The 27,528-nt window shown below is 43.5% G+C and overlaps 2 protein-coding genes across 4 annotated transcripts in view; both read left to right on the forward strand.

The window, feature by feature from the left end:
* Nucleotides 1–4,930: 4,930 nt before the first annotated feature.
* LOC109371193 (putative N-acetyltransferase 8B) lies at nucleotides 4,931–7,106 on the forward strand. Its single transcript, XM_019623533.1, has 2 exons — nucleotides 4,931–5,038; nucleotides 6,122–7,106. The coding sequence occupies exon 2, from the start codon at nucleotides 6,195–6,197 to the stop codon at nucleotides 6,897–6,899; it is 705 nt and encodes a 234-aa protein (XP_019479078.1). The 5' UTR covers nucleotides 4,931–5,038; nucleotides 6,122–6,194; the 3' UTR covers nucleotides 6,900–7,106.
* Nucleotides 7,107–14,713: 7,607 nt separating this feature from the next.
* STAMBP (STAM binding protein) overlaps nucleotides 14,714–27,528 on the forward strand; it is a 29,709-nt gene continuing 16,894 nt past the window's right edge. The window contains exons 1-2 of one of the 3 annotated variants that reach the window (XM_019623609.1): nucleotides 14,714–14,775; nucleotides 16,660–16,877. In XM_019623609.1, the coding sequence (XP_019479154.1) occupies nucleotides 16,675–16,877 (203 nt within the window). In that variant the 5' untranslated portion in view covers nucleotides 14,714–14,775; nucleotides 16,660–16,674. The other 2 variants (XM_019623611.1, XM_019623610.1) reach the window with 2 other exon arrangements.

Consider the following 27,528-nt stretch of genomic DNA (forward strand, 5'->3'; position numbering starts at 1 on the left):
CTAGCAGATGCTCAAGAAATATTTACTGAGTCAGAGGTTGAATGGGTTGGTTTTTGTCCTCTGTTGGCTCCTGCCAGGACCCCATCTGTCCTGTATGCCCTCCCTACGACCAGCACTGCCAGTGCATCAGTTTCTTTAGGCTCAATCCAGTATGTTTACACTCTGAAGGGAAAGAGGCAGTGGAGAAATAAGAGTTGTTCTTTTTTTTTTTAAGATTTTTATTGGGGAATTGGGGGAAGGGGAACAGACAAGTTGCTGTCCTTTTGTTCTTCAGTCACGTTGTAGAGGACATTGCTTCACTGGCCCATGTTGGTATTATCATTGTGCTCTTCCTGGATGAGGCAGATTGGTTGCCGGCCTCTGCACAGCCGCTCACAGCGGCCCTTGGAAGCTTACACCGGTGTCAGGCGATCACGCTGGCTGCTGGCCACACACAGTAGCTTATGGCAGCCCACTGCAGCAGGGGCTACAGCCTATGCCGTCACTGGCGACTCATGGCAGCCCAGCTCCAGGTGGAGTTGTTGTTCACCATCTGAGCTGTAGAGGGCAGTGTCACTGGCCCTCATGTGGGATCCGAACCGGGGCCCTGATGTTCAGAGCTGGCATCCCAATTCAGCTCTTAACCAACACACCACTCGGCTGGCCCGAAATAAGAGTTTTGAAGACATATTAGGGTGCCCTTTGCATTGTCTTCCCAGAGCTATCTGTAGCGGGGAGAATCAACAATGGATTTTAGCAGTGACATACATACTTATGCTTGGGGGTACAGGGAGAATCTGCTAAGTGCTTTCAGCCATAAATGAAAAGCCAATGACCACCCAAAATCACTCAGGGAAATCCAAGAGGAATATACACAAAAGGGAGTGGAAGATTTTACTTTATATTATTATTTATTTTTTAGATTTCATTGGGGAATTGGGAAGGGGAACAGTGCTGGGGAATTGGGGAAGAAGAATAGCCAAGTTGTTATCCTTCAATCTTAGTTGTGGAGGGTGCAGCTAGCTCAGCTCAAAGTCCAGTCGCCATGTGGCCACCCATAGGCAGCTCAGCTCAAGTGGTTGTCTTCAATCTAGTTGTGGAGGGCGCAGCTCACTGGCCCCTGTGGGAATTGAACCAGCAACCCTGTTGCTCAGAGCAAGAGCTCTAACCAACTGAGCCACTGGTCCGCTCCAATTCCCCTGTTCTGAAACCTTAGATGGTTCAAGATTCTAATCCCCAGGTTTTGTAGGTTAAATAGTGGAAGGCTTTTCTAAAGGGAACCTCTTAAGCTGGGGTAAAACACCATGGCTTGTTCTTGCCTTTACCTTGATTCTCCTAATACTGTTCATTCTGTCCCACCCATCTTCCGTTTATCCAGGTCAAGTAAGAAATGACATGCTTAACTCCACAGTAATCTTTATCTCATATCAGAGTCACTGAGTTGGTCAACAATTTGCAGATTCCTGGACTCCCTTTCAGGCCTACTACATTAAAGTCTGGGGTTTGGCCTGAAAATCTGCATTTTAAACAAACTACAGTTAATTGTTAATAATATACTAAAAATCTGAGAAACTCAGCTCTTAACCCCTTTAGAGAATTTGTCATACTGCTTGGCATTGGACTGACTCCTGGGTGTTTGATTAGTATTTGTGTAATATGAAATTAAAATCACAAAGTCACTACCTCCCATCCCCAATAAAATAAAATACATGATGTTGTCATTTTTTTAGAGTACCCTAGATGTCTTTCAGAATTCCACAATCTGGATTTGTTCATGATTCAAGTCAGTTTGAATATTTCAGGGAATGATAATAGATATTGTATCCTTCCTAATGTGTGTCATCAAGAGGTCCATCATGTCTGTTGGCACCCACATTGGTGATATAAAGTTTGATCACTTTGTTCAAGAGTCTCAGTTCTTCTTGCCAACACAATGAAGAATCAAAGGTCAGCAATTACCTGATTGGTATGCAAACAGGGTTTATTAGTGATATATTCTCAGGGGAGAGAACTGGCCTAGCCAAGGTTGGAGAGAGGCCTAAGCCTCCAGTATTAGTGATACATTCACAGAGAAGAAAATGGGCCTAGCCAAGGTGGGGAGATAGGGAGAGAGAGAGAAAGGGGGAGAGAGTGAGGGCAAGAGAGCTCAAGGGCCAGAGAGAGAGAAAGAGGGAGAGAGAGGGAGAGAGAGAACTCTTGTCCGGAGCAAATTTATAGTTTGCTGGGTGGGGTGAGGGAGTTACATGTTGAATTGGCGGGAAAAGTGGTGCATGCTCTTCCACCCCAGAACGTGGCCTCCTAAGATGGGTGGAGTCTGTTGACTCAGATCCTTATCTTGCTCCGGACCTCCTCTGGTCATCTGTTGTTGTAGAAACCCATAAGTGGCTGGAGGCAGTTAAAGCTAGCTAGGAGCTTTTGCTCTAGGCACTATGGACCCCCTCCACCCCTCCTCCTACATTTTCTAACTGCCATCTAACAACTTGGTTCAGGTGGCACCCCCAGACATGTCCATTATAAAGGCAGCTTTTCCCTTTGAGTTTAGCAAGTTGACGCTCCCCCAAAACTCAAAATGCTGTAGTCAGGGTTAAATCTCAGATCTGTGTGTGACCTCTGAGGCTGTGCTGATGATGCCATCGCAGCACCTCTTCCTGCAGCATCACCTCAAACACGTTCTTTTTATCAGCGTGTAACATGTCACATACGTAATTTTATTTTTACAGATTGGTGGTGCTTTGAAATTTTCGCTTCACTATTACAAGTAAATCTTGGTACAGGTTTCTGTTTCTTTAAGATAGCTTCCCAGAAGTGGGATTATTGGGGAAGAGGATATATACTCCTTAGAGGTTTTTAATCCTAGAAAGGTGCCATTTTGCACTCCCAGTAGCAGAGGACAAGCATGCCAATGTCAGCTAGCTCGCCAGCAACGCCTCCTAACTTTTAAGCAATTTTTGCCATTTTGAGATGTCAGACTACTGGTAAAGTTGAACTCTGTAACTATAATGTTTCAGCTCTTTGTGACAAGAAGGGGAAAAAAGGCAATGTCATTTCCTGGGAAAGAAGAAGTTAGCAAAAGTTCCACAAATCTTTTAGAGAAAGTCATTTTGAGCCAATTTACAAACAGTGTCCTTTACATTAAGCAGGTAGCTCCAGAGCCTAAATCCCCCACCAGAAGGGAAGGGATGCAGTTTTGTAGGCCACATGGATTTGGTTCCCTGGTCAAGGATTACATATTAAAACAAAAAGCTGGGCCAGCCGAGTGGCTCAGCTGGTTAAGAACTCGCTTGGGAGTGCCCGTTCTGAACAGCAGGGCAGCGGTTTGGATCCCACATTGAGGGCCAGTGACGCTGTGCCCTCTACAGCTAAGATGATGAACAACAGCTCAACCTGGAGCTGGGCTGCCATGAGTGGCTTGCGGCTGGCAGTGGGCAAGAGCTGCCATGAGCCACTGTGAGCAGCCGACCAATGACCAGCGACCGATTGCCTCACCCAGGAAGAGCGCAATGATCATACCAACACAGGCCAGTGAAGCAACGTCTTCCACAACTAGACTGAAAAACAAAAATCCCAGCAATTTGTCTACCTGTCTGTTCTTCTCCCCCAATCCCTCAATAAAATCTTAAAAAAAAAAAAAAAAAGCTGACTGTCCTCTCTGTGCCCTGGGATAAGGTGGGGGAAGGGAGCTCTGTTACCTAGGTGATTGGTGTTGCCCTCTATCGCCCCAGTTTTGGGAGCAGCAAAGGCTGAGTTACCTATGGGAAGGTTCTTGAACCCCCTATCCACTATCCACCTCCTACTCTCAGAGCTATAGGGAGTGTTCATAAAACCTGAGCCTTCTTTTTTAGGCTGTTCCAGACCCTGCTCACCAATTCCCCCACACCTCCCCACTAATTCCTGGTGATCACAGAGGTGAATGGAAAACGGGCTCCCTACCTTGTCCCAGGCCAGTTTCTTCATACTTGGGTTTATTAAGACAGGGGATTGTAATGGTGGTGATATAGGATCCTAGTGTCTGGTACCCGGAATCATGGTCTCATATACCTGAAGAATGAGAATGTGGACTCGCAAGGAGAGGTAGAGGAGCAAAGATGTTTATTGAAGCGAAAATACTGCTCTCTTATGAGAGGTGGTACCCGAAACTGGGATGTCCACTGGCTAAGGCAAAAGGCTGTTACTTTTATGCTTTCTCTTGCATGCTTGGAGAAAGGAATTGGCATCTTCTAATGGATTTTGTCTATCAGATTCGCTCTGTTGTTCAGCTTAAAGAATTTAGGAAGTAACCTTTTTATCCCCAGAGCACAATTACATTTTTGCCCTGGAGCAAATGAGTCATTTCAGAATGTGGATTTCCAAGATATGACTGTGTTTGTATTATTCTACCATGAACTTCCCAGTCTACCTAACGACATGCTAGCTAACCTGCCTCAATGGCACTAAATCTTCTATTTTGAGATTTGGATCTCTGGTATAATTCGATTTACCAGTGTAATCTGGCTTGCTGCTCTTTGAAAGCTGTCTTTGGCTCTGCTTGCTGTACATTTACTATACACACTAGTTTCAATGCTTCACGCTGACCCTGTGATTTGGGAAGGGCTTTGCATCTGTACAGGTCCCACTCCTGGCTCCAACTTAAATCTACATAACATATGCAAAGGTTGTAATAATCAGTTTAACTGCACATTCCTCACTCCAAAGGATAAAGCCAAGCTTAATAGAAAATTCCACAGCAGAGCAAAGCAATTGACATCCTGGTTAGAAAACATAAAGCTTCAGATAAAACAATCTCTAGGCAGTAGTTTCCAGCAGACTTGGACCAGCCGACCCTTCTACTTTAAGAAATCTTTCTTCTGTATTTCTACCTGATTCAGGAATTCTTTCACAACCTATGAGTGAGCAACCACAACAGGGTTTATGATTAACAGACAAATATCCTGGATGCCTCCAGCGTCTGAGCCCCTGGAGTGGAGCATGCTCTGTACAGTTATCCTGGTTGCCATTCAGAGGCTGACGGGAGAGGCCCGGCTGAAGCCACCCTCAACACTCAAAGCTTTTGTGGTATCAGGTGAGAGGACATGGGTGGAAGAACAGTGTTCTCTAGTGTTGCATGGATCCCCACGCCCTCTTCTGGGTCTCAAGGATGGGCCATTTTTGTTTGGCTCTTATGCCTGCTCAGAAGCCTAAAAATTTGCAATCAAGGGGAAAGAACCCTTTGCTGAAACCTGTTCTTGGAAACAGGATTCCTGCAACGTATGGTCCCTGGGAGAGGGACCAAAGGGTGGGGAACATGTGCTCTGGCTGCTGCTGCTGAAACAGGGCTCAGTTGGCACCCCCATAGTAGAGGCCTCCACTTCCAGGCCTCACCTTTTCTTGACCTACCTATAGCTTAACAATAGATCATCCCCCTGCAGCTTGAGCTCAGAATGTCCCCTGGCCCACCCAGTTCCCTGCTTTAGAAAACTACCCTGAACCTTATGATTAATGCCCTTAGGCTTATTGATCACAATCTCAACGGCCAACCAGGCTGATCCCATCATTATTCCTGGGTTGTGACCCCCCACAGCCTCTGGGGGAACGCACAGATTTTCTCTTAAAAATCCCAAGCTGGTCTGAGAATGTTAAGGCAGTTGTTGGAGGTGTTAACCCGCTGCCTTCTCAGAGTACGGGTGCTCTGATAATAAATGCTTATTCTATGACCCAACTCCTATGTTGGTCTATTTGCTGAGTGGCACAGGCAGCATGAGCTCTGGACTCATTTGGCCTCCGGTTTCACTGTCACCCCAAGGTACCAAGGAAGCTGTGAGCCAGAAAAAGAGAGAAAAGAGGGTATCGGAGAGGATAGTCTACATGCCAGAGCTTTTTTATGTTATTTTATTAACCCTCAAATCAACCTTTGATTTTACCTTGTTCTATAGATGAAGAAACACAGGCTCAAAGAGGTTAACTGCCATACCCAAGGTCACACAGCTGGGATGGGATGGAATCAGGGTCAAATGCTGGTCTCTCTGACCCTATACCTTCTCCCACTGGCTGTGGTCTACTTCCTCTCAGACAAAAGCAGAAAGACATGTCCTTGAGCAGGGTCTGTCTGGTTCCTGGGAGCTAGGAGAGATAGGGTTTCTCACATGGCTTCCTCTCTCTTCCCCAGGGCTGTCAAGACAGAGTGCAGGGACGTCTAGTTCTCTCTGGTGGATTTTGAGATTCAGATACAGCAGTTTTCCATGGCTCCTTATTACATCCGCAAATACCAGGAGAGCGACCACCAAGGGGTCCTGGGCGTGTTCTCCCAGGGTGTGGTGGAACACGCCCCTACCGCCTACTACCACGTCTTGAAGCTGCCGAGAACCTTTGTGCTTTTGCTTGGGGGACCCATCGCCCTATTCCTGGTCTCTGGGTCCTGGCTCCTGGCCCTCATGGCCGGCCTCACCCTTCTTGCTGCCTTGAGGTACTTTGTCAAATACCCCTGGACCCAGTTTCTGGTCGATGCTTTGCATACAGACATGTCTGACATCACCAAATCCTACATGAGTGAGCGTGGATCCTGCTTTTGGGTGGCCGAGTCTGAGGGGCAGGTGGTGGGCACAGTGGGAGCTTTGTCCATTGAGGACCCCAGCCTGTGCAAGAAGCAGTTGCAGCTGCTTCACCTAAGTGTGGCCTTGGAGAGCCGGGGTGAAGGGATAGCGAAAGCCTTGGTCAGGACTGTCCTCCAGTTTGCGCGGGACCAGGGCTACAGTGAAGTTGTCCTCTCCACCAGCACAATACAGCACTCCGCTCTGGCCGTCTACCAACACCTCGGCTTCCAAAAGACACACCAGTACTTCCATTCCAAGATGTGGGCGCTAATGTCTATCCCTATGATTCAATTCAGCTACCCGCTCCCCTCCGCTCAGGCCTCTCAGGCCCCTCCACAGAAAGGAGGACTGTGATCATTTCCTTGTGGATTTGACAGGAGAGGATGCGCTCTGTGGCAGTAACAAGCTAACGTTGAGCTCTCACTGCGAGAACACAGGAAAAGCTTGTTGCTCCTTCACATCCCAACTCAACAGGGTGGCTCAGCTCTAGTCAGACTTGTTGAGTTATTACTGTTTCATTGATCTAGTGGTACAAGAGTGCAAAAGGATAATAAACATTTACTTAGCTCATGTGTCTGTGGGTCAGTAGTTTGGGCTGGGCTTAGCTGGGTAACTCTTTTGGTTTTGGCCATGTTTACATGTGTGGGGGTGGCTGAAGTGACAGGGTGACTGGGTATTTTCATGTTCCAGCAGGCTTGCTCAGACCTGGTTTCCAGGTCATTGTGATGTGCCAAAGTAAAGCAGAAACAAGAAAATGCTTTTTCAAGCTACTACAGGTCTCATGTCTGCTGACATCCCCAACTAAGTGGGGAGAAAGGGAGCTGCCTCTTTATGAGAAGAGAGCATGGTCACATGGCAAAGGGACTTCAGGAAGTGTGGGATGAAGCCAGGTGAGTAGCACTGGGGCCACTGATGCCATCAATCTGCTCTGGCCCCCAGTTGCTCTGCTGAAGAGGAAGAAGGCAGCCAGGGATGTGGGATGTTGGCATGGGCTGGACCTAGATGTCATGCAACTCACATCCCACTCCCTAGGACCCAGTCACGTGGCCCCAACATGCCTGAAAGGAAGGCTGGGAAATGCATGTCCAGGAAGAGGAAAGGGGATTGGCAGGTTTCCCAGATCTGCCACTCCTGAACCCTGCCTCTGCCCCCAAGTGCCCAGAGACTCCAGATACTCTCAGGTCCCCCAGGGCTTCATCTTATAAGCCTCTGATCAATGGAGAGGTGGGGCTCAGGCCCAATGGTGGTGTGTGCAGCCATGCACCCTTCCCAGCTAGCTCATCACCAGCATGGGAGTCCCACACATGTCTGGAGCCTCTCACCAGGTACCCCCAACCCAGAGGCCAAGCTCCAGGAACTTGTGTCAGCCAGGCCACAAACCAGGCCCAGTCTTGCCACCTGGCACTGTAACAGGCAGAATTCACCTAAGTGGGGTCCTTTCACCAAGTGTATAGTGAGGTTCCAGACATTCATGTTTTGTTGCTCAAGACAATGGGACTTGACTCTGTTTCTCCATTTCAGTCTCTTTTCTCCCTGGTTTTGGGGTCCCCCACAGTTCCCTCTGCCAGGCCATCTTCTTCCTCCAGGCCTGCTGCCTTGTACCTTCCCCTCGATTGTTGCTGGAAATTCAACCATCCAAACCACTCATGAAACTGAGCTCCCACTTCTGGGTTCTAAATCAAACTTCTGTGCCACCTGTGTTGTGTTCCAGCTTCCATATTTAAAGGTGGGGCTACAGGTCCATCCTCCCTGAGGGGGCAGGAAGAAGTGGGGACTAGCCACTGCTCACACTGCTCTCCTGGGCCACTTAGTGACCCTGCAGGAGGAGTTCCCACATGGGGCGGACAGAAGGGAGTGGCTTCTCCTTGGAAGCACCAAGAGCAGCTGGAGCCTTGATAATGCTGGTAACCTGGGCAAGCTCTGAACTTGAACTGCCTGCTGAGAGACGGAAGGGTGAGCAAGACACACCCGCTCGCCACACACGCTCCATCTGTCTGGGGGGAATCACACAAGTGACCCCTTCTCTCTTCTACACAGCATGACCTTCATTTTCTTTCTCATCACACTTTTCAAACTGCTACTTTGTTTTCCTTTTAAAGACTTAGTTTATTTTGTCCTCACTGTTGACAGATTGTATTGGGTTGTTGGAAAAGTCATGACACATGTTTGCAACAGATGGCATTAGTTCATTTTTGGAAGTACTAGAGTCATTCGCATCTATGTTATTGCTATGTCATTTGACAGCTGACAGTTCTAGCTTCATTCTAGAAAAAAATTGAGCGATTTGGTTGAGTTTTGGAGATTTTACAAGTTGAAGGTGGAAGACCCAACTGTGCATTTTTGCCATATTTTACTGTTTTATTTCCATAAAGGGAAGAACGCACATCAAGCTTGTGAAAAGTTGCATAAACTTTACAGTGATAATGCTGTACAAAACATCAGTGCCAATGATAGTTCACGAAATTCCGTACTGGTGATTTTGATCTCAATGATACTCCTTGGTCAGGGAGGCCCACCGAGGTTGATGATGACAAAATAAAGGCATTGATGAAGTCAAAACCATGTTACACGATACGAGAGATTGCAAAACATTGAACATCCATCATTCAAGCGTTCATGACCACCTGAAGAAGCTGGGGTACGTAAGCAAGCTCGATATTTGGGTTCCGCAAAACTCAAAGAAGTTCATTTGACAGCGATATGCTCATTAAACGTGGGGAAAATGATCCTTTTTTAAAACGACTGAGAACTGATAAGAAGTGGATTGTTTACAACAATGTGGTGCACAAATGATCTTGGTCCCAATGTGATGATTCGCCTCAAATGACATTGAAAGCAGACATTCATCAGATGAAGGTTATGCTCTCAGTGTGGTGGGATTTTAAAGGTGTGATTTTCAAGCTCCTACCAAAGAGCCAATTAATCAATTTGAATGTGTACTGCCGGCAATTGGACAGTTTCAACGAATCCATTATCCAGAAACGTCCAGAGCTTGTTAATTGTAAAGGATTTGTGTTCCATCGCGACAACATGAGACCACACACAAGTTTGATCACCCATCAAAAATTATTGGAGCTTGGATGGGATGTGTTGCCACACACATCATACTCGCCTGACCTTGCGCCGTCAGACTTCCACTTGTTTCTCTTCAAAATTCTTTGCATGGTATAATGTTCAATTTAGATGAAGTTGTAAATAAGCACCTTGTTCAGTTTTTCACAAATAAAGACAGTCCTTCTATGAACGAGGAATTATGAAGCTCACTGAAAGATGGCAAATGTTATCAAACAAAACAGGCAATATATCATTGATTGATCTTTGTTTTTTATATAAATAAATGACCTTTGAAAAACATAGACAAACTACATCATGACCTATCCAACAACCCAATAGTTTGTCTTTTGAATTGTTTTATTTTAACATATCTTCTCTGACTTGACATTTTTATCTTTCTTTAAAAATGTTTATTATATGTATATTACCTTAATTTATAAACTGGTTTCATCATCTATTTTAAAAATTATTTTATTACTTTTTAAAGCCATGCCTTTTAAATTTTAAAATTTTTCTTCTGGGGGCCGGCCGAATGTCATGTTGGTTAAGAGTTGGCTTGGGAAGCCAGCTCTGAGCAGCAGGGCCCTGGTTCGGATCCCACATGAGGGCCAGTGATGCTGCGCCCTCTACAGCTAAGATGGTGAACAACAGCTCAACCTGGAGCTGGGCTGCGGTGAGTTGCCAGCATCAGCATAGGCTGCAGCCCCTGCTGCAGTGGGCTGCTGTGAGCTACAGTGAGTGCCTGGCAGCCAACATGAGTACCTGGCAGCCAGCTTGAGTGGCCTGTAGCCAGCATGAGCTGCCGTGAGCGGCTGTCCAATGGCTGGTGAGTGACCGCCTCAGCCGGGAAGAGTGCAATGATAATACCAACATGGGCCAGTGAAGCGACGTCCTCCACAACTAGACTGAAGAACAAAAGGACAGCAACTTGTCTGTTCCCCTCCCCCAATTCCCCAATAAAATCTTAAAAAAATTTTTTGTTTTGTTCTGTTGACGTTTTAATTATTTTAGTTTAGGCTTTTTCGATTCCAAGCTATATACTCTATAAATTTCTTGATGTTTGTGATTTTTATTTCTTTTTTTTTTTTGCAGTTTTTTTTAAAATTGGGGAATGGGGCGAGGGGAACAGTGATGTGGAATTGGGGAGGGGCACCAGCCAAGTTGTTGTTCTTCAATTTTAGTTGTGGAGGGTGCCAGTCACCACCTGGCTGCCCATTGGCAGTTCGTGTTCTCTAAGCTCAAGGTACTGTGTTACAATCTTAGTTGTGGGTTGGCGTGGCCACTATCCCATGCGGGAGTCGAACCAGCAGTCTTGTTAAGAGCACATGCTCTATCCACTGAGCCATCTGGGTGGCTGCTCAGCTCAAGGTGCCAAGTTCAGTCTTAGTTGCCTGCGGCATAGCCCACCATCGAACAGGCAGTCTTGTTAGGAGCACGTGCTCTCACCAGCTGAGCCATCCTGCCACCTGTTGGCAGCTCAGCTGCAGCTCAGCTCAGGCACAGCGTCACTAGCCATGTGGGAATCGAACCGGCGGCCCTGTTGCTCAGAGCTCAGGCTCTTAAGCCAACTCTTAACCAACTGAGCCACTCGACCAGCCTATGTGATTTTTATATCTTATAAGCTATAATTCCTTACATTATATTTTGTATATATTTTTACTGTGGATAATATATGTAAAAAATTTGTCATTTTCATCATGCAATTCAATAGCATTAATACATTGTTATATGACCATCACCACAATTCTTTTCTAGAACATTTTCATCAATCCCAAACACAAACTCTATACCCATTAAACAATAACTCCCTGTTCCCCCTCTCCCCAGCTCCTAATAATTGTTATTTTATTTTCTGTGTCTATGAATTTGCCTATTCTGGGTACCTCATGTAAATGGAATTATACAATATTTGTCTTATTTCTTTTTGCCCTTCACTCTAAATGACTGTTCTTAAACTTTCATCGCTTTGGATTTGTATCTATTTGCATCTTTAATTTAAAATTGGTTTTATGATAGTGATTTTTGCTTTGTCATATTGACAGTGTCACTTCATAGGGAAGGCTGCCCTCCTGCCATCCAGTTCTCTTTGAAGTCATCTCCTTGGTGCTCTTCAATAAATCTATCTTCTTTAAGGTTTACTTTCCAAAGAAGTCTCCCATGTAACTTGACACAGATTCAAAATCCTTCCCAGGAATTTAACACCCTTGCATTGCCTCAAGGCCACTGCTGGACATCAGTGGGGGTTCTCTCAGTCTGGTCTCTCCTCTTTTACTGGCAGTATTTCTCTAAGCCATATAGCAATTGGAAGGTTTTGTCCTGCTGTTACCCCTCCATGTGTCCTGTTGTTGCCAGCTTCCAGTTAAAGGCTGCCCTCTAGTACCTGTGGACTAAGTTTCCCAGATTGAATAAACGATGCCCCAATAAATTTGCATTTCACATAAACAATAGTTTTGTTTTTAAGTATAAGTATGTCTCACATAGCACAGGACAGACTTACACTAAAACATTTATTCATCTAAAATTCAAATTTAACTCAGAGTCCTGTATTTTATTTGCTGTATCTGGCAACCCTACTGTGGACATTACCCAGAATTCCAAACCCCAGTCCAGTCCACAGGCTGCCACATTTTCCCTCAAAATCAGGAAGAGGAGTATGGACCACGTTCTTTTCCCTTTGCCTTTCCCTGCAGGCTCTGCAGAAAGAAAGACTGGGTTAATCTGTGATGCTTTACTCACCATAGGACCAGGGCCAGTTCAGAAATGTATCACTATGCAGGTGCATGACTCCAGACTGGGCAGGCATTCATCACTTGAAAGCTTAATATGCATTTCCTGCAGTTGGAGAGGCTCATTGGACTCACACCAGAGAAACATTTAGCTACCCCAGAAAGCTCATCTGGGCCTGTTTGCTGTACCATGGTGCTGTCTATCAAAAATTTTGTCTTCTGGGGGTCTCTTGCTGCTTCCCAGGAATAAGCAGCTAGGAATAAGCATGCAGGAGTGCAAGAGTCTGTGACACTCAAGTATGCAAAAGATCATATGGAGACTGTTCAGGGAAAGTATCCATAGCTAGGTGTGGGCACCAGAAGGAAAGAGCACCTCATTTCCTAGCCTGGCCTTCGCCCACCAGGGAACTGCTGAAACCATTTGCTGACAGAATACCTTCCATGCTTAGCCTCCAGTCTTTGGGGCAGGAGTAAGTAGAATATTCTCAATTAGGCCAAGAACCAACAGAATTTTTGTAGCCTTCATTTCCTGGTTGCATGTACAAAATTGTCCAGCTCCAACCCTCTTAGTCAATCAGGAAATGAGCAATGTTAGATGTTCACCTTGGCTAGGGTTTTCTTGCTTATTGTTTCTGGTCCTATTAAGCCAAGAGTGCTGACCATTTGTCCCCGACAGCTAAAAACCCGGCCAACACTTACACGTTCCTTCCCTAAAAGGACCAGATCCTACTTCCTATTCCTTTTACCCATTGATAGAAGAAACGCAGCACCTGGGCATATTTACTTTCTAATATCAGGGACAGCCTGTGTGTGATGGTTGCTGTGTTTGTGATTATGCACATCCCTCTTTTATGTGTTCCCCAGTCATAGCTTCTTAAAGCCTTCTCATCACAGTCTTAACATCTAGCACGTTTATAAACTCTCGTAACTTGTTAAGTTGAACATTACAAAAAAGAGCTACTTTTTGGAGACTGCGCTCAGTGGGAGCACATCCCTCTGCTCCACACCCCACCAGCTCTGCTTCTGTCGGCACTACCAGAAAAATAGTATCCACCTGCTGGATTTGTTCGGGGCTGTATCCGGATCCCCCAGAACAGAAGCCGGCACCTAGCAGATGCTCAAGAAATATTTACTGAGTCAGAGGTTGAATGGGTTGGTTTTTGTCCTCTGTTGGCTCCTGCCAGGACCCCATCTGCCCTGTATGCCCTCCCTACGACCAGCACTGCCAGTGCATCAGTTTCTTTAGGTTCAATCCAGTATGTTTATATTCTGAAGGGAAAAGGCAGTGGAGAAATAAGAGTTTGGAAGACACATTAGAGTGCTTTTTGCCATTGTCTTCCCAGAGCTATCTGTAGGGGATCCAGGAGAATCAACAACGGATTTTAACAGTGACATACATATTTATGCTTGGAGATGGAGGGAGAATCTTCTACGTGCTTACGGCCATAAGCCTGAAAACCCAATGACCACCCGGAATCACTTCAGGGAATTCCAAGAGAAATATACAGAAAAGGGAGTGGGAGATTTTAGAGACATGGACCATGGTCTGCTGGAGGAAGTAACACCTGTGCAGGAGCTTTAAATTAGGCTTTGAAAGACAGGACATGTCATCACTAACATCACTAACACACTTACAGGCAGTTTCCCAAAATTGGGGGTGGGGGAAAAGTATCCCCAGAGTTAAACTTTTAAACTAAATTATACAGTTTCAGAGTGGTAACATACAAAGTCTCCTGAGACAGACTGACCAGCTGCCTTGCGGGACTGTTTCAGAAAAAGGATGTATGTATATTCATATATACACACACCCACACACAGAATGTGCCACTCTGTTTCTATTTGATACTGTCATACAGATCTTTGTGTCTCCATCTCTTTGCACATTGACCCTTAGAAATTAAACACCCATTTTTCAGTCAATTTTGGTGGTCTGACATTAAAAGTTAGTCTTATGTTCTTTTCTAGGAAATAAAATTGATTGCCTCATACCTCAGGCCATAAATTTTGTGTAGAAAATAACAGAAACAAGCTGAAATTTTCAGTTTTCCTTTCCCTGGTTTAGAAACCCTGGTTAGTTTAGCCAGGTACCCCAGATTAGCAACCCCTCCTTGAACGCTGGATTTGTTTGAGTGTGACAGAGGGGCTATCTGATAAGAATCCCCACCTAAAATCAAAATAATTGGAAAAACAAAAGTCAGCTAGGTCATTGGTTTCTTCAACTATTTGGTTCCGCTTCCTCCCTGTTTATTTCCTTTACCAAGATGGTCGCCGTCAAGCTCTCTTCTGATTGGTCGGGTTTTCAGACGTGGCTGATGTAGCCCCGCCCACCAGCTCGCCCCACCTGGGTCCTAAATTCTTGCGTATATAACCAATACAGACTAGCGGGAGTGGGCGGGGCAGGCGCCGGATGTGACGTTTACGGAAGCTACGCGTGCGGTCCGCAGGGACAGGTGGGGAAGGGTCCCGGGAATGTGGTGGGGCCCCGACGCTGAGCGTGGTCGGACTCAAGGGGAGCGGCCGTCGTGAGTGTGGGGCTGGCAGCCTTCGCCTCCCTCGGGACCCTGTCTGGCCCGCCGCGCGCGAGGCCCCTGGCGGCTCCGGCCGCCAGCCAGGCCCAGCGCGTCCCCGCCTATCGCACTCGAAAGACCCGAAAACCTTGGATGATTTTTGCCCGGGGTTGACAGCTTGGGCTTGAGTGTCTTAAAGAAGGGGGCCTCAAGCAGTTGTCAGGAGGTCCCTGTCCCTGCATACGCCCCCTTTGCTCGTTCCTGCGACTTCCTTTGTCCTCCTCGTCTTTCCCCCTCAGCCCTTCACGACACTTTCCCCCCCTTATTTGCGGATGCTGATCTCCTCTTTGGAGTGTTAGTCGGCCCTGTGGGACCCGGCACCACTTGCTGGCCTCAGGAGGGGATTGCATTCTCCATCCAAAAGATCCTCTCCGGAGAGGTACTGAGGTGCAACAAGCATCCTCTGCTTCCGTTAGCTTTAATGGGCCCTGGACTGAGTTTACTAATTAGACAACTTGAGGTTTTAGATTTCACAGCTTTCTGAGCCCCCCAAAAGGCTTTGTGGGGAGTGGAATGCCTCTGCATCCCTGGTATTACCCACAGCTTTTGTACTGTTAGGATGTTTAAGAAAGGAAGCATGGAGAAAGTGTGACTAGAGGTAGACTGGCCAGGAGACTATCTTATCTCTGAGGGAGGGGTTAGAGTGAGAAGCAGAAAGATAGTGGCTAGACAAATGAAACGGAAATGCAAGGATTTCTGGGCAGATCAGAATCCTGACTGAAGCAAAGTCTCTGTTGGGAAGGAGTAAGGTTTAAGACTGAAACAAAAAGGGGCCAGTTGACACCGGGCCTTGAATTCCAAAATGAATTCTACCATAGTTTGTATATTCTAGAGCATGCTGGTTAGGATGTGCTGTAATTCAATGTGTATCAAATACCCAGATTCCTTTTGGAAATGATGTTGAGTGATATCTAATTAGAAGCTGGAACCTGGTTCCCACAGCAACAATATCTAGAAAGATTGTAGAATTACTGCAGTTTGACACCCAGGGAGGGAAGACTCCCAGATTTTGTTTTTGTGGGGTGTTTTTTTTTTTGGTTTTGTTTTTTGCTTTCAAGTTACCTTTGTGCATTTTTGTTATTCAGAGAGTGCTTAGTTTTTGAAGATGGATTTGAGTAAATTGTTTTCAAGATCCAAATTCCTTTCCCTGATACAACGAATGATGTACATAGACTGGAGTTGTAGTTTAGTGAGCAGAGGTAGGATTATGAACATCCATTCCCAGACCAGTTTCCCTAACTAACCTTGTGCTCAAATATGAAAAAGTACACCACAGAAAAATATCAGTCACTCTCAGAATAAATAAAAATGAAGTCAGTTAACAATCATCATGAAAGCTCACTGAGTATACTCTGTCAGGGACTGGGGTGGATGTACGTGGGTAGCCGGGAGGAGAAATAATACAAAAAATATAAGGTGCTGTCCCTCCTTTTATGGTGCTGAGAGCAGGGCCACCTAATGATGGAATGATTAGCATGAAGGTTAGAACTGAACCCCCTGTGGCCCATTATAGCTATACTCCTGTATCACCTAACTGGGTTTTTTGGGCTGCCAATTCTTTTATCATTGTGATATGGGCTCCCTTGAAGGTCTCAGCCTTCTTGTGGGAAAGAGACCTTATTTGATATGAGCCACAGCATATGGCATTTTTCTCTTAATGTTTTCGTAAGGTAGAGGTTTGTGGGATAAACACACACTATATGCTAAGTTGTATTGGGATGATGTGGGCCATTATGTTGATGCCATCTTTTTTCTCTTCTATTGCAGAACTTCTTAGTCCTGATGTCTGACCATGGAGATGTGAGCCTCCCACCCGAAGACCGGGTGAGGGCTCTGTCCCAGATGGGTAGTGCTGTGGAGATAAATGAAGACATTCCACCCCGTCGGTACTTCCGCTCTGGAGTCGAGATTATCCGAATGGCATCCATTTACTCTGAGGAAGGCAACATTGAACATGCCTTCATCCTCTATAACAAGTATATCACGTAAGACACCTCCAGTTTCTTTTTTCTTTTCTGGTGACCAATGCCTCACTCATCCTTGTGCTCATTTATTTGCCAGAATTGCTAATGCTAGAGAACTTTATAACATCATCAGCATTAGTCATTTTTGCTGTCAGCTTTTACATATTGGCTGTCCTTGACATTCAAAGGCATGAATACTGAAAGTGTTCTTTTCATGACTCAGCAATTTCATGAGTAAGAGATGTAGCTCTTTGGCCTGTGCCCACATGACCCAGCTGTTAGGTAAGAGTTGGTGGTTAAACTTTACATGTTTTGTACAGATAAATGTTTTTCATGTCATCTCTCTATCAAGGCAGCCAATCATAGGATTGATGTTGAAGGCTTAGCAGAGCCAAAATACCTCATCTGTGCTTATTTTGTAGCAAATTGAGTGATTCAGGAAATAGTTCTTTCTTCTTAACCTTTATCATAATCATGGTAAGTATTGACCACCTACAGTTTGTGTGGCTCATTGTAAGACCTTTCCATTGAGTTGCTTAGCATCTTAGCGTAGGCAGCAAAAAATTGAAGATTTCTGTATGATTAACAGGGAACACCTCCTAAAGCCTCAGTGATAAGGAAATGATGTGTGTAATTTAAGAAGGGAATAATATTAAAGGGCCCCATTTATAATTCCTAGTCATGTTCTTTCATAATACCAGGACCTTTTAAAAAAATAATAATTAAAATATATCAGTATGGCTCTTACTAGTTCATAGAGTATTTCACCTGCATTATTTCATTTGATCTTCACAGTTCTGTGTGCATTGATTAGTGTACATCATCTTCCCATTCTACAAGTGAGGAAACAAACTCAGGGTTTAGTGATATGCTTTGTTCCACAGTTTGGAGTGACAAAACCCATTTTCCAACTCTTAATTCAGGAGTCATTCTACAACATCAGCCCTGTTCTTTTTGTTTTCCTTTTAGTAATGTTCTGTGAGTTGAGTCTTGAGCATAATGACTATTTTTTTATTATTTTTTATTATTGGTTTTTGAGTAGGTAACACATACATATGGTACAGAATTCCAAAGGCACAAAAGGGTATACATTTTTGTTGTTGTTGTTGTTGTTGTTGTGTAACAGTGTGTTTTTTCCAGGACCCATCAGCTCCAAGTCATTGTCCTTCAATCTAGTTGTGGAGGGCACAGCTCAGCTCCAAGTCCAGTTACCATTTTCAATCTAGTTGCAGGGTGGGGACGGGGGTCGGGATGGGGACGGGGACGCAGCCCACCATCCTATGCAGGAATTGAACCGGCAACCTTGTTGTTAAGAGCACATGCTCTAACCAGCTGAGCCATCCGGCTGCCCACCAGCAGCTCAGCGGCAGCTCAGCTCAAGTCATTGTCTTCAATCTAGTTGCGGAGGGCACAGCTCACTGGCCCATGTGGGAATCGAACTGGCAGCCTTGTTGTTCAGAACACACCCTCTAACCAACTGAGCCACCTGGCCGCCCCAAATGGTATAAATTCTTAAAAACTAAATCTCCTACTACTCCTCTTTTCCCCCAAACCCTCAGTTGCCCTCCCCAGAGACATTCACTCTTAGTTTCCTGTATGTCCTCCCAGAGATGATATATGCATATCATTTATATCACAATAAGTTTTTGATCACATACTACTGTAAAGCAGGGTATCTCAACATTGGCATTACTGACATTTTGGGCTGAATAATATGTGGAGACTGTCCTGTGCATTGTAGGGTATTTATCAACATCCCTAGTCTCTACCCACTAGATGCCAGCAACACCTCCTCCCCACCAGTTGTAAAAACCAGAAATGTCTGCAGACATTATCTAATGTTCTCTAAGAGGCAAAATTGCCTCGGTTGAGAACCAGTGCTCTAAATAAAAGTAAGTGTTAACAGTGGACCCCCTAGGATTCATATTGTAATTTTAGAGTGGAGAAAAGGGACCACTGTTATCTTTTTTTTTTAATAACTTTAGAAGTAGTGCCCGTTTCCTCAAAAATCTTTTATTTCTTCCATGCTATTACACCTTGTCATGTGGCCTCAATGTTGATAAAGTTTCATAGGATTATAATTACTTTCATCCTCTCCTTGCTATTTTGAGTTTTACATTCCTAGGCACAGTGGGCACAGAATTTATTTTCCTGAGATGTTTCTTTGGCTACTAGCCTTTTCTTCATATACTTTGCTGGTGATAGAAATAGTATTCTTGTATACTTCCAGTAATCTGGTAGATAGTTCTTCCAGAATGAGACTCAGGGGCATAATTCTTTTGGAAAAGTTCAGTGGAATCCTGGAATTACTCTACCAGATGTTTTCTGAAGGATCCTGTTGCCCCACATAGAAAGTGCTTTGAGGGCAAGGACCATATTCATTCAACAAATATATATTGTGCATACCTACTGTCTACTTGGCACTGCGCTAGGTCCTGGATATATAGTAAGTAAAATGGCCCATGCCCTTATTGGTGCACCTTTCTAGTTCTGGAAGAAGACAGCAAACAATAAACAAATAAATATGTAGTCACAAAATGAGAAAAGCAACAGCAAGAGTGTTGTGAGACAGACTAGCCAATATGTAATTTAATAGAGTAGGCAGGGTAAGATCTGTCTGCAAATATAAGATTTAAACTGAGACTTGAAGGATGCAGTAGAGTTGGTCATTGTGTTTGGAGTGTAGCATGTGAGGAGGGAGAATGACTCCAGAGGAGGTCAGAGAGGCAGGCAGGGCAGAATCATGCAGAACCTTATAGGCCATGGTAAGGAATTCACATGTTATCTTGAGAGCAACAGAAAGCTATTGAAAGTTTTAAGTGAGGTTGTAAACTAATCTTATTTATATTTTCAAAATATAAATTTTGGCTGCTGTGTGGTGAATAGTGGAGGGAAAGTTAAGAGAAGACAAGGACACTAGTTAGGAAACAGAGGTTCAGGAAGGAGGCTGGTGGCTTGATGGAATGTGGTGACCTGGAAAGAAGCAGATGGTTTCGGTATTCGGGAGGTAGAGTACATGGGACTTACTCATAGTTTGGGAAAAAAGGTGGTATCAAGGTTGACCTCACGTTTCTGCCTTGAGTAACTTAGAATGTGGTGGTCCATTTACTGAGATGGGGAGAGTGGTGTTGAAAGGGGTTGGGTAGGGGGTAAATTCAAGAGTTCAGGTCTGGATTTTTTTTGACATATTAAGATGTTAAGTTTGAGATTCATGTGGACATCCAAGTAGTGATGTCCAGTAGGAGGTTGGATGTACCCATCTGAACTCAGAGAAATCTGGGTTGGAAATACAGGCACAGGAGTCCTCAGCACACAGTGGTTCTGAAGCCATGAGAACCACTAAGACCTTCTAGCACAGAGGTTCTTAATTTGGGGTCCAGGAACCCCACGGGGGTTCATTGATAGGACTTGGGGTCCATGAACTTGTTTGGGAAAAACTTATTATTTTTACTAACCTCTAACTGAAATTTAGCATTTCCTTCCATTTTAAATATAGACCTCAAGTGATAGTAGTATTAATGATATAGGCATACCTCAGAAATGTTGAGGGTTTGGTTCCAGACTACTATAATAAAGCAAATTTTGCAATAAAGCAAGTCACACAAATTTTTTGGTTTCCCTGTACATATAAAAGTTATGTTTACACTATACTATGGTCTGGTAAGTGTGCAATAAATAGTATTATGTCAAAAACAAAACAAAAAACTATGTACATACTTTAATATAAAAATACTTTATAACTAAAAATTGTTAATTATCATCTGAGCCCTCAGCAAGTTGTAATCTTTTTGCTGATGGAGGGTCATGTTGATGAAAATCCAATATCTGCAAAGCACAATAAAACAAGGTATGCCTGTATTTGTAATTTTGTAACCAATAGAAATCAAGATATTTCATATCACATTACAGTTGTTGCTGATATCTTAGGGTAGCATTTACATTTATCACTACTTCAGAATTACAGTACAGAGCTGTTAAACCCATGACTAGATCCTGTTTTTTAATGCACTAACAATGCATTAATAAAGAAGCACACATCACAATTTTTTATATTTTGAAAACTGTATTTTAGTAGAATTGGTTTCTTTTGTAACTCTTTGTATTGTATGTTATATCTTAAAAAAATATATTCTAAGGAGGAGTCCACTGGCTTCATCAAATGCCAGAAGAATCCACAGCCCATTAAAGGATAAAGAATCCTTGTTAATGAGACTGTAGAATGAGAAAAGGAACCTAGGATTGAGCCCTGTGCTTGATTAGTGGAGGGAGGGCCAGCAAAAGAGACTGTGAAACAAGGTTCGGCAGGTAGGAGGAGGAAATCCAGGAGAGAGAGGTGTCGTGGGAGCCAAAAGAGACTAGTGTTTATACGAGAGGAGCCAGCTGGGTCAGATGGGTCAAATGGGTAAAGATTTGGGTTTGGTAACATGATGTCATTGGTGATTTTGGTAAGCAATTTCACTAGAAGGATTAAAGACGCTAGATTAGGGTGTGTTGAAAGGTGAATGGAGAGCAAGAAAGTGGAGACATATGACAGTGAGTATATGACAGCAAACTTTTTTTGTAAAGGGCCACATAGTAAATATATTTGGTTTTGCAGGCATTTTGTCTGTGTCACACAACCTCTGCTTTATAATGTGAAAGTAACCATAGACAGTACACTAACAGAGTGGGTGCGGCTGTGTTCCAATGAAACTTTATTTACGAAAACAGATGGTGAGCTGGATTTGCCCCACTAGCTGTAGTTTGCCAAGACCTGGCCTAGACACTTTTTGTAGAAGTTGGATAGGAAGTAAAGTGGGAAAATGAGGAAGTAATTAAAGGGGACATGAATGTGTGGTGTATATTTTAAGATGAGAGACTCTAGAGCCTATTTTTTGCTGATGGAAAAGATCCTGTGGAGAGGCTGATGTTACAGAAAAGAGAGAGTTTAACTGCAGCAATAAACTCCTCAGTAGGCAAGAGGGGGTAGGATTAAGAATACATGAATTCTGGGGCAGCCAGATGGCTCAGTTGGTTAGAACGTGTGCTCTTAACAACACGGTTGCCAGATCAATTCCCACATGGGATGGTGGGAACAGCGACTGGACTTGGAGCAGAGCTGCGCCCTCAACAACTAGTTTGAAGGACGTCAACTTGACTTGGAGCTGATGGGTCCTGGAAAAAACATACTGTTACCAAAAAACAAAGAATACATGAATTTTTAAGAAATTGATATTTTTTTGTGACTTTGTATTACTTTGAGTGACATGGATGTTGCAAGAAAGAGCGTTCTTGGCTTTGTGCAGGAAAGAATGCAAGCGTGAGTCAGGCAAAAGAACAAAAGTAGTTTATCATGAGGGAATTCCTTCCACAGGCAGACTAGAGGCTGTCTGTAGGCAAAAGTCTGCTCCATCCTCCTTATGGCTGTGGTTTTTATTACTTAAGCGTTTTAGTATGGGAATAAGGACGAGGAATATTCTTATTAGTTCTCGTAAGGGGTGGGTTTTTCTGGGAATTAGGGTACACCTCATTTTTGCCCTTGTATGGTTCTTTCCAGAGGTGTCATGGTCGGGGGGTATGCCATTTAGCATGGAGATGTATTGGGTTGTCAGAAAAGTCATGATGCATGTTTGCAACAGATGGCGCCAGTTCATTTTTGGAAGTACTAGAGTCATTCACATCTATGTTATTGCTATGTCATTTGACAGCTGAGAGTTCTAGCTTCATTCTAAAAAAAAATTGAGCGATTTGGTTGAGTTTTGGAGATTTTACAAGTTGAAGATGGAAGACCAAACTGTGCATTTTCGCCATATTTTACTGTTTTATTTCCATAAAGGGAGGAACGCACATCAAGCTTGTGAAAAGGTGCATAAAGTTTACAGTGACAATGCTCTACAAGAACGTCAGTGCCAACGATGATTCACGAAATTCCGTACTGGTGATTTTGATCTCAATGACGCTTCTTTGTCAGGGAGGCCCACTGAGGTTGATGATGACAAAATAAAGGCATTGATCGAGTCAAACCGCGTTATATGACACAAGAGATTGCAGAAACATTGAACATCCATCATTCAAGCGTTCACGACCACCTGAAGAAGCTGGGATACGTAAGCAAGCTCGATATTTGGGTTCCGCATGAACTCAAAGAAGTTCATTTGACGGCGCATATAAACATCTGCAATATGCTCATTAAACGTGAGGAAAAGGATCCTTTTTTGAAGCGACTGATAACTGGTGATGAGAAGTGGATTCTTTACAACAATGTGGTGTGCAAACCGTCTTGGTCCCGATGTGATGATTCGCCTCAAACGACTTTGAAAGCAGACATTCATCAAAAGAAGGTTATTCTGTCAGGGTGGTGGGATTTTAAATGTGTCGTGTTTTTCGAGCACCTACCAAGAAACCAAACAATCAATTCAAATGTGTACTGTCGGCAATTGGACAGTTTGAACGAATCCATCATCCAGACACGTCCAGAGCTTGTTAATTGTAAGGAGTTGTGTTCCATCGCAACAAGGCAACACCACACACAAGTTTGATCACCCGTCAGAACTTATTGGAGCTTGGATGGGATGTGTTGCCACACCCACCATACTCGCCTGACCTTTCGCCATCAGACTTCCACTTGTTTCACTCTCTTCAAAACTCCTTGGGTGGTATAACATTCAATTCAGATGAAGCTGTAAATAAGCACCTTGTTTAGTTTTTTGCCAATAAAGACAGGTCCTTCTATGAACGAGGAATTATGAAGCTCACTGAAAGATGGCAAAAGGTTATCGAACCAAACAAGCAATATATCATTGATTGATCTTTGTTCTTTATATAAATAAATGACCTTTGCAAAGCATAGACAAAATACATAATGACTTTTCTGACGACCCAATATTACAATGACTATATAACGTGGCTGGAGGTTACTTGGAGATGACTCTTGTTGCCATCTTGGTCTTGACCAGTTCTGGTTGGTTTCCTTGTCTCATTTACTGGTCCCGGTTAATGGTTTTCTTGAAGGCCCTGCCCCAACTCGCTCATGAATATTAGTGTTAACAGCAAGACTATATGGAAGTCAGTCCCTGTATATAGTTCCACTTATAGGACCATATGATATGATGATCTAGTTCTGGAGGAGAGTTGAGAGGGGGGGTTGGATGTAGCAGCTTTTTCACTTAATTTGTTAGATTTAGGGTTTAATTTGGGACTTTGTTGGATTGACTTGAACTAGATCAATAAATGTAGCTACCTTCATTTTTCTTGCAGGTATCTTCAAGACCCTATTCTAATTCTTGTCAAAGCCCTAAGAGTAGGAAAACAGTTCTAGCTCAGTATTGGTGGTCTGTTTTTCTACTGCTTTTTACTTGGTCTGTTCCTGTCAGTGACCGTGGCTCACTTTGGCAGTTATTAAACTGAGGAGAGAGGCAGGAGGAGGGCAGGCTCCACCTCACCACTCCTCTGCCTCCCGCACCAGTGAGAGTCATTGTTCTGGACCTTTTGTGGATCCTTTAATTCAGGAGTTTAAAAGGCATGTTCTTTTCCCTGGAGCATTTCTGGCATCTTAATGATCTCCAGCACATGTGCCTCTTCAGAGCTTTTCCCTGCCTAGGAATGCTTTGCCTTTTGCAGACCCCGGTGTAGAAGGATCTTGCGCATATTAAAGCAGTACATATTTTCATGCTGAGCGCAGACAATAATCCAGGCAGTAGATTCTTTTACAGCTTTTTATGGTCATTGACTGGGCTCCATAGAAAGGAGTTACAGAGGACTTAAGCAATTCCTGTCTGGTGCGTGAGCATCCTGTAACACAAACCTGCTTTCTGAAAATGGTCTGTCACCTGCACTGAAAATGGTCACCTAGGATTGAGGCTTACAGATTAAAGAGGGTTTTCATCTGTGATTATGCTTATTTTTCTGATTAGCTTTTTAAGATCAGAAGAAATGAGAGTCCTTAGTACATTCATGTTATATCATTTCTATTTGAATTTTTGAATTAGTAATTTTTGTACAAAATTAATATTTGCTCGTGGTTAAAACCATTTTTTTCAAAACAACAGCAAGGGAAAAATTAAAGTGAAAAGTCTCACTGACCAGAGATAACCACTGTTATGTGTCTCGTATGTAGAAGAAAATATTTATGCCCATGCAAGCACGTGGGCTCCCATGTTTATCCGTTTTACTTAAAGCATTAATGAAATCATACAATACATTCTGTTGTACACTTGCTTTCTTAACAGTCCTGTCTTTCCATATCAGGACTTACTGGTTTATCTCACTCTGCTTCAGGACTATTTTTTCTGCCTGGAACAGTCTTATCCCAGATTATCCCAGATCTCTTCAGGACTCTCCCTCTCTTGCTTCCTTACTTAAATGCTGCCTTCCCAGTGATACCCTTAGTTGAGCTATCTAAAATCTCAGCGCCCCCCCCCATCACTTCCTATTTCCCCTCCCTATTAATGACTTTTTCTTGCACTGATTATGTACATAGTTTTTGTTTTGTTTATTGTCTGTTCCCCCCACTGTAATGTATACTCTCCGAGGAAGAATTTGTGACTGTCATTCATTACCAAATCCCCAGCCTTTACAACCACGCTTGACCTCATAGTAGATGCTCTATAAATATTTGTTGAATGAATGAATAGGTGATTATGTTGTTTATCACATTTGGGTACACCATAATTTATTAAATAATCCTCTATTAATAGTCTTTTAGGTTTTCAGTTTTCCCTGCTTTTATGAACAATGCTATATTGAATAGTCTTATACATATATCTCTGTACTATTGTGTAGGATAAATTCCTAGAAATGGAATTGTGAGTTTAAAGGATATACGCATTTAAAATTTTTAATATTGTCTCCCATCCTCCTTCCTCCCCTAAGAAAAGAATATTATCCACTTATAGTCTTGCTAAAAGTGTGTAAAGACACCCATTTCACTACATTGGTTATAATCAACCTGTAAGCCTTTGCTACTCTGATAGATGAAAATGATATCTTAATTTCAATTTCTTTCATTATAAGTCGAATACCGTTTCATATACTTACTCACCTTTTGTATTTACTTTTCTCGTCTTTTTTTTCTTTTTTCCATTGTTCTATTAGGTTGTTTTCCTTCTGTTTTTGCCAGCACGGCTTTGTTTGCTTTGGTACATTTCCTCTCTCCAGGCTGCAACCAGATCTAACTCCAGAGAACAGTATACATCTGGGCCACAGCTATTCTATGCCGAGAACGTTTGTAACCCTACTGTTAACATTTTTGTGCCTTCTTCTTGCTCACGTTTTTTATTTGTTATTTATTAGTAAAAACAATCATGTAAGCATGCAGATGTTAGCTGTATGCTTGGCACTGTGCTCAGCACTTTATTTCTTTATCTCTTTAAGCATCACAGCAACCCTATCAGGTGGTACTATTTTCTCTCCATATATAATTTATACCTATAAAGAAACTGAGAGATGGTAAGATTAAGTAATTTGCTTGAGGTCACACGTCTAGTGAATGGCCACACTAGGATTTGAGCCTGGGCAGGGTGGCCCCTGGAGCCTGTCCTCCTAACCACTAAGTTCTGTTTCCTCCAGGGTGGGGAGGGAGTTATGTTGCCCATTCTCTGTTTTCAAGAAACCCTTCTGCCCATGTGTCCCCATCCAGAAAATGGACAACAGTTGTTGAAACAAGGAAAAGGTATTCATGTACACCTTGGTCTTTAGTGCCAAGGTGAGAGAGTTACTGAATTTTAAGTCTCTTGAACATAAGAACTGTGTATTCTTTATCTTTATATCCTCTTAGGACTTTATGGTTGAACAAATAAATCTGTACTTGTTTTAAATATAGACGTCCAGGAACCTGTTTTATATCTTTTTCATGAACCCAAAGGGAAGGTTTTAAGAATCATGTTGATTTTAGAATTCCTCCCTGCCTGAGGGGTCTTGTCAAATTGGATTGAAATAAAATGTTCATGTGCCAAATACAGAACTGAAAACAGAGGGCTAATTTATAGAGGGTCTGTTTGGGGGTGGGAGATCCTCTTTTTTTCTCTTTACTGAGGCTTCCTGCTCTGTTTTCTCCTGCCCATGGGCAGAAAATGGAAAAGAGACAGTTAATCCCAATTACAGCAGAGTGTTTCAGGGCCATCGGCAAGCTACCCTCAATTTACTTGTTTTGGGTCTCAGCTTGTGTTTGTTACAACTGAATTCTATTCAAAGACCCCCTTTGTCGAGAACCCTTCCAACAGTTGTGGACATTCCAGGAGCCATGTGGAGGCAGTGTGGTAGGGGTTAAAGGAGTGGACTCTGGGGCTGGCCTGTAGGCACTGAAATCCTGGAGTCACCGCTTTGGGCTCTGACAAGATACTGGACTTCCACTTGTTTTCAGTGTCCCCAAGCATACATCCTAAATGTTAGGGGCCTGTGAATTGAGTCAGTTTATTTTTCTCACTGAGCTTTACAGCTAAGGACAAGAACGGAAAGAGAGTATGTAGCTCTTATGTTTCTCTAAGCACTTTTCATCAGAGATCATAATGCACATTACACATGTAACATGCACATATTACACACATGAACGCATGTACTAAGTGCTTAAAATGATGCAAAGAGTCTTCTTTGAAGGAACATGAATCCCAAAAGAAAAAAAGCCAAAGTTAAAGGTCACACAGGCGGAGTAGAAGTAGAACGTGGGTTTTCTTCTAGCTTCCTGCCCTTGGCTGCT

The sequence above is a fragment of the Hipposideros armiger genome, unplaced genomic scaffold, assembly GCF_001890085.2.
Source record: "Hipposideros armiger isolate ML-2016 unplaced genomic scaffold, ASM189008v1 scaffold_553, whole genome shotgun sequence".
Classification (NCBI taxonomy): Eukaryota; Metazoa; Chordata; class Mammalia; order Chiroptera; family Hipposideridae; genus Hipposideros; species Hipposideros armiger.

What these genes read in the sequence shown, in the direction of transcription:
- LOC109371193 (XM_019623533.1), top strand. Translation starts at nt 6,195, where the DNA reads ATGGCTCCTTATTACATCCGCAAATACCAGGAGAGCGACCACCAAGGG.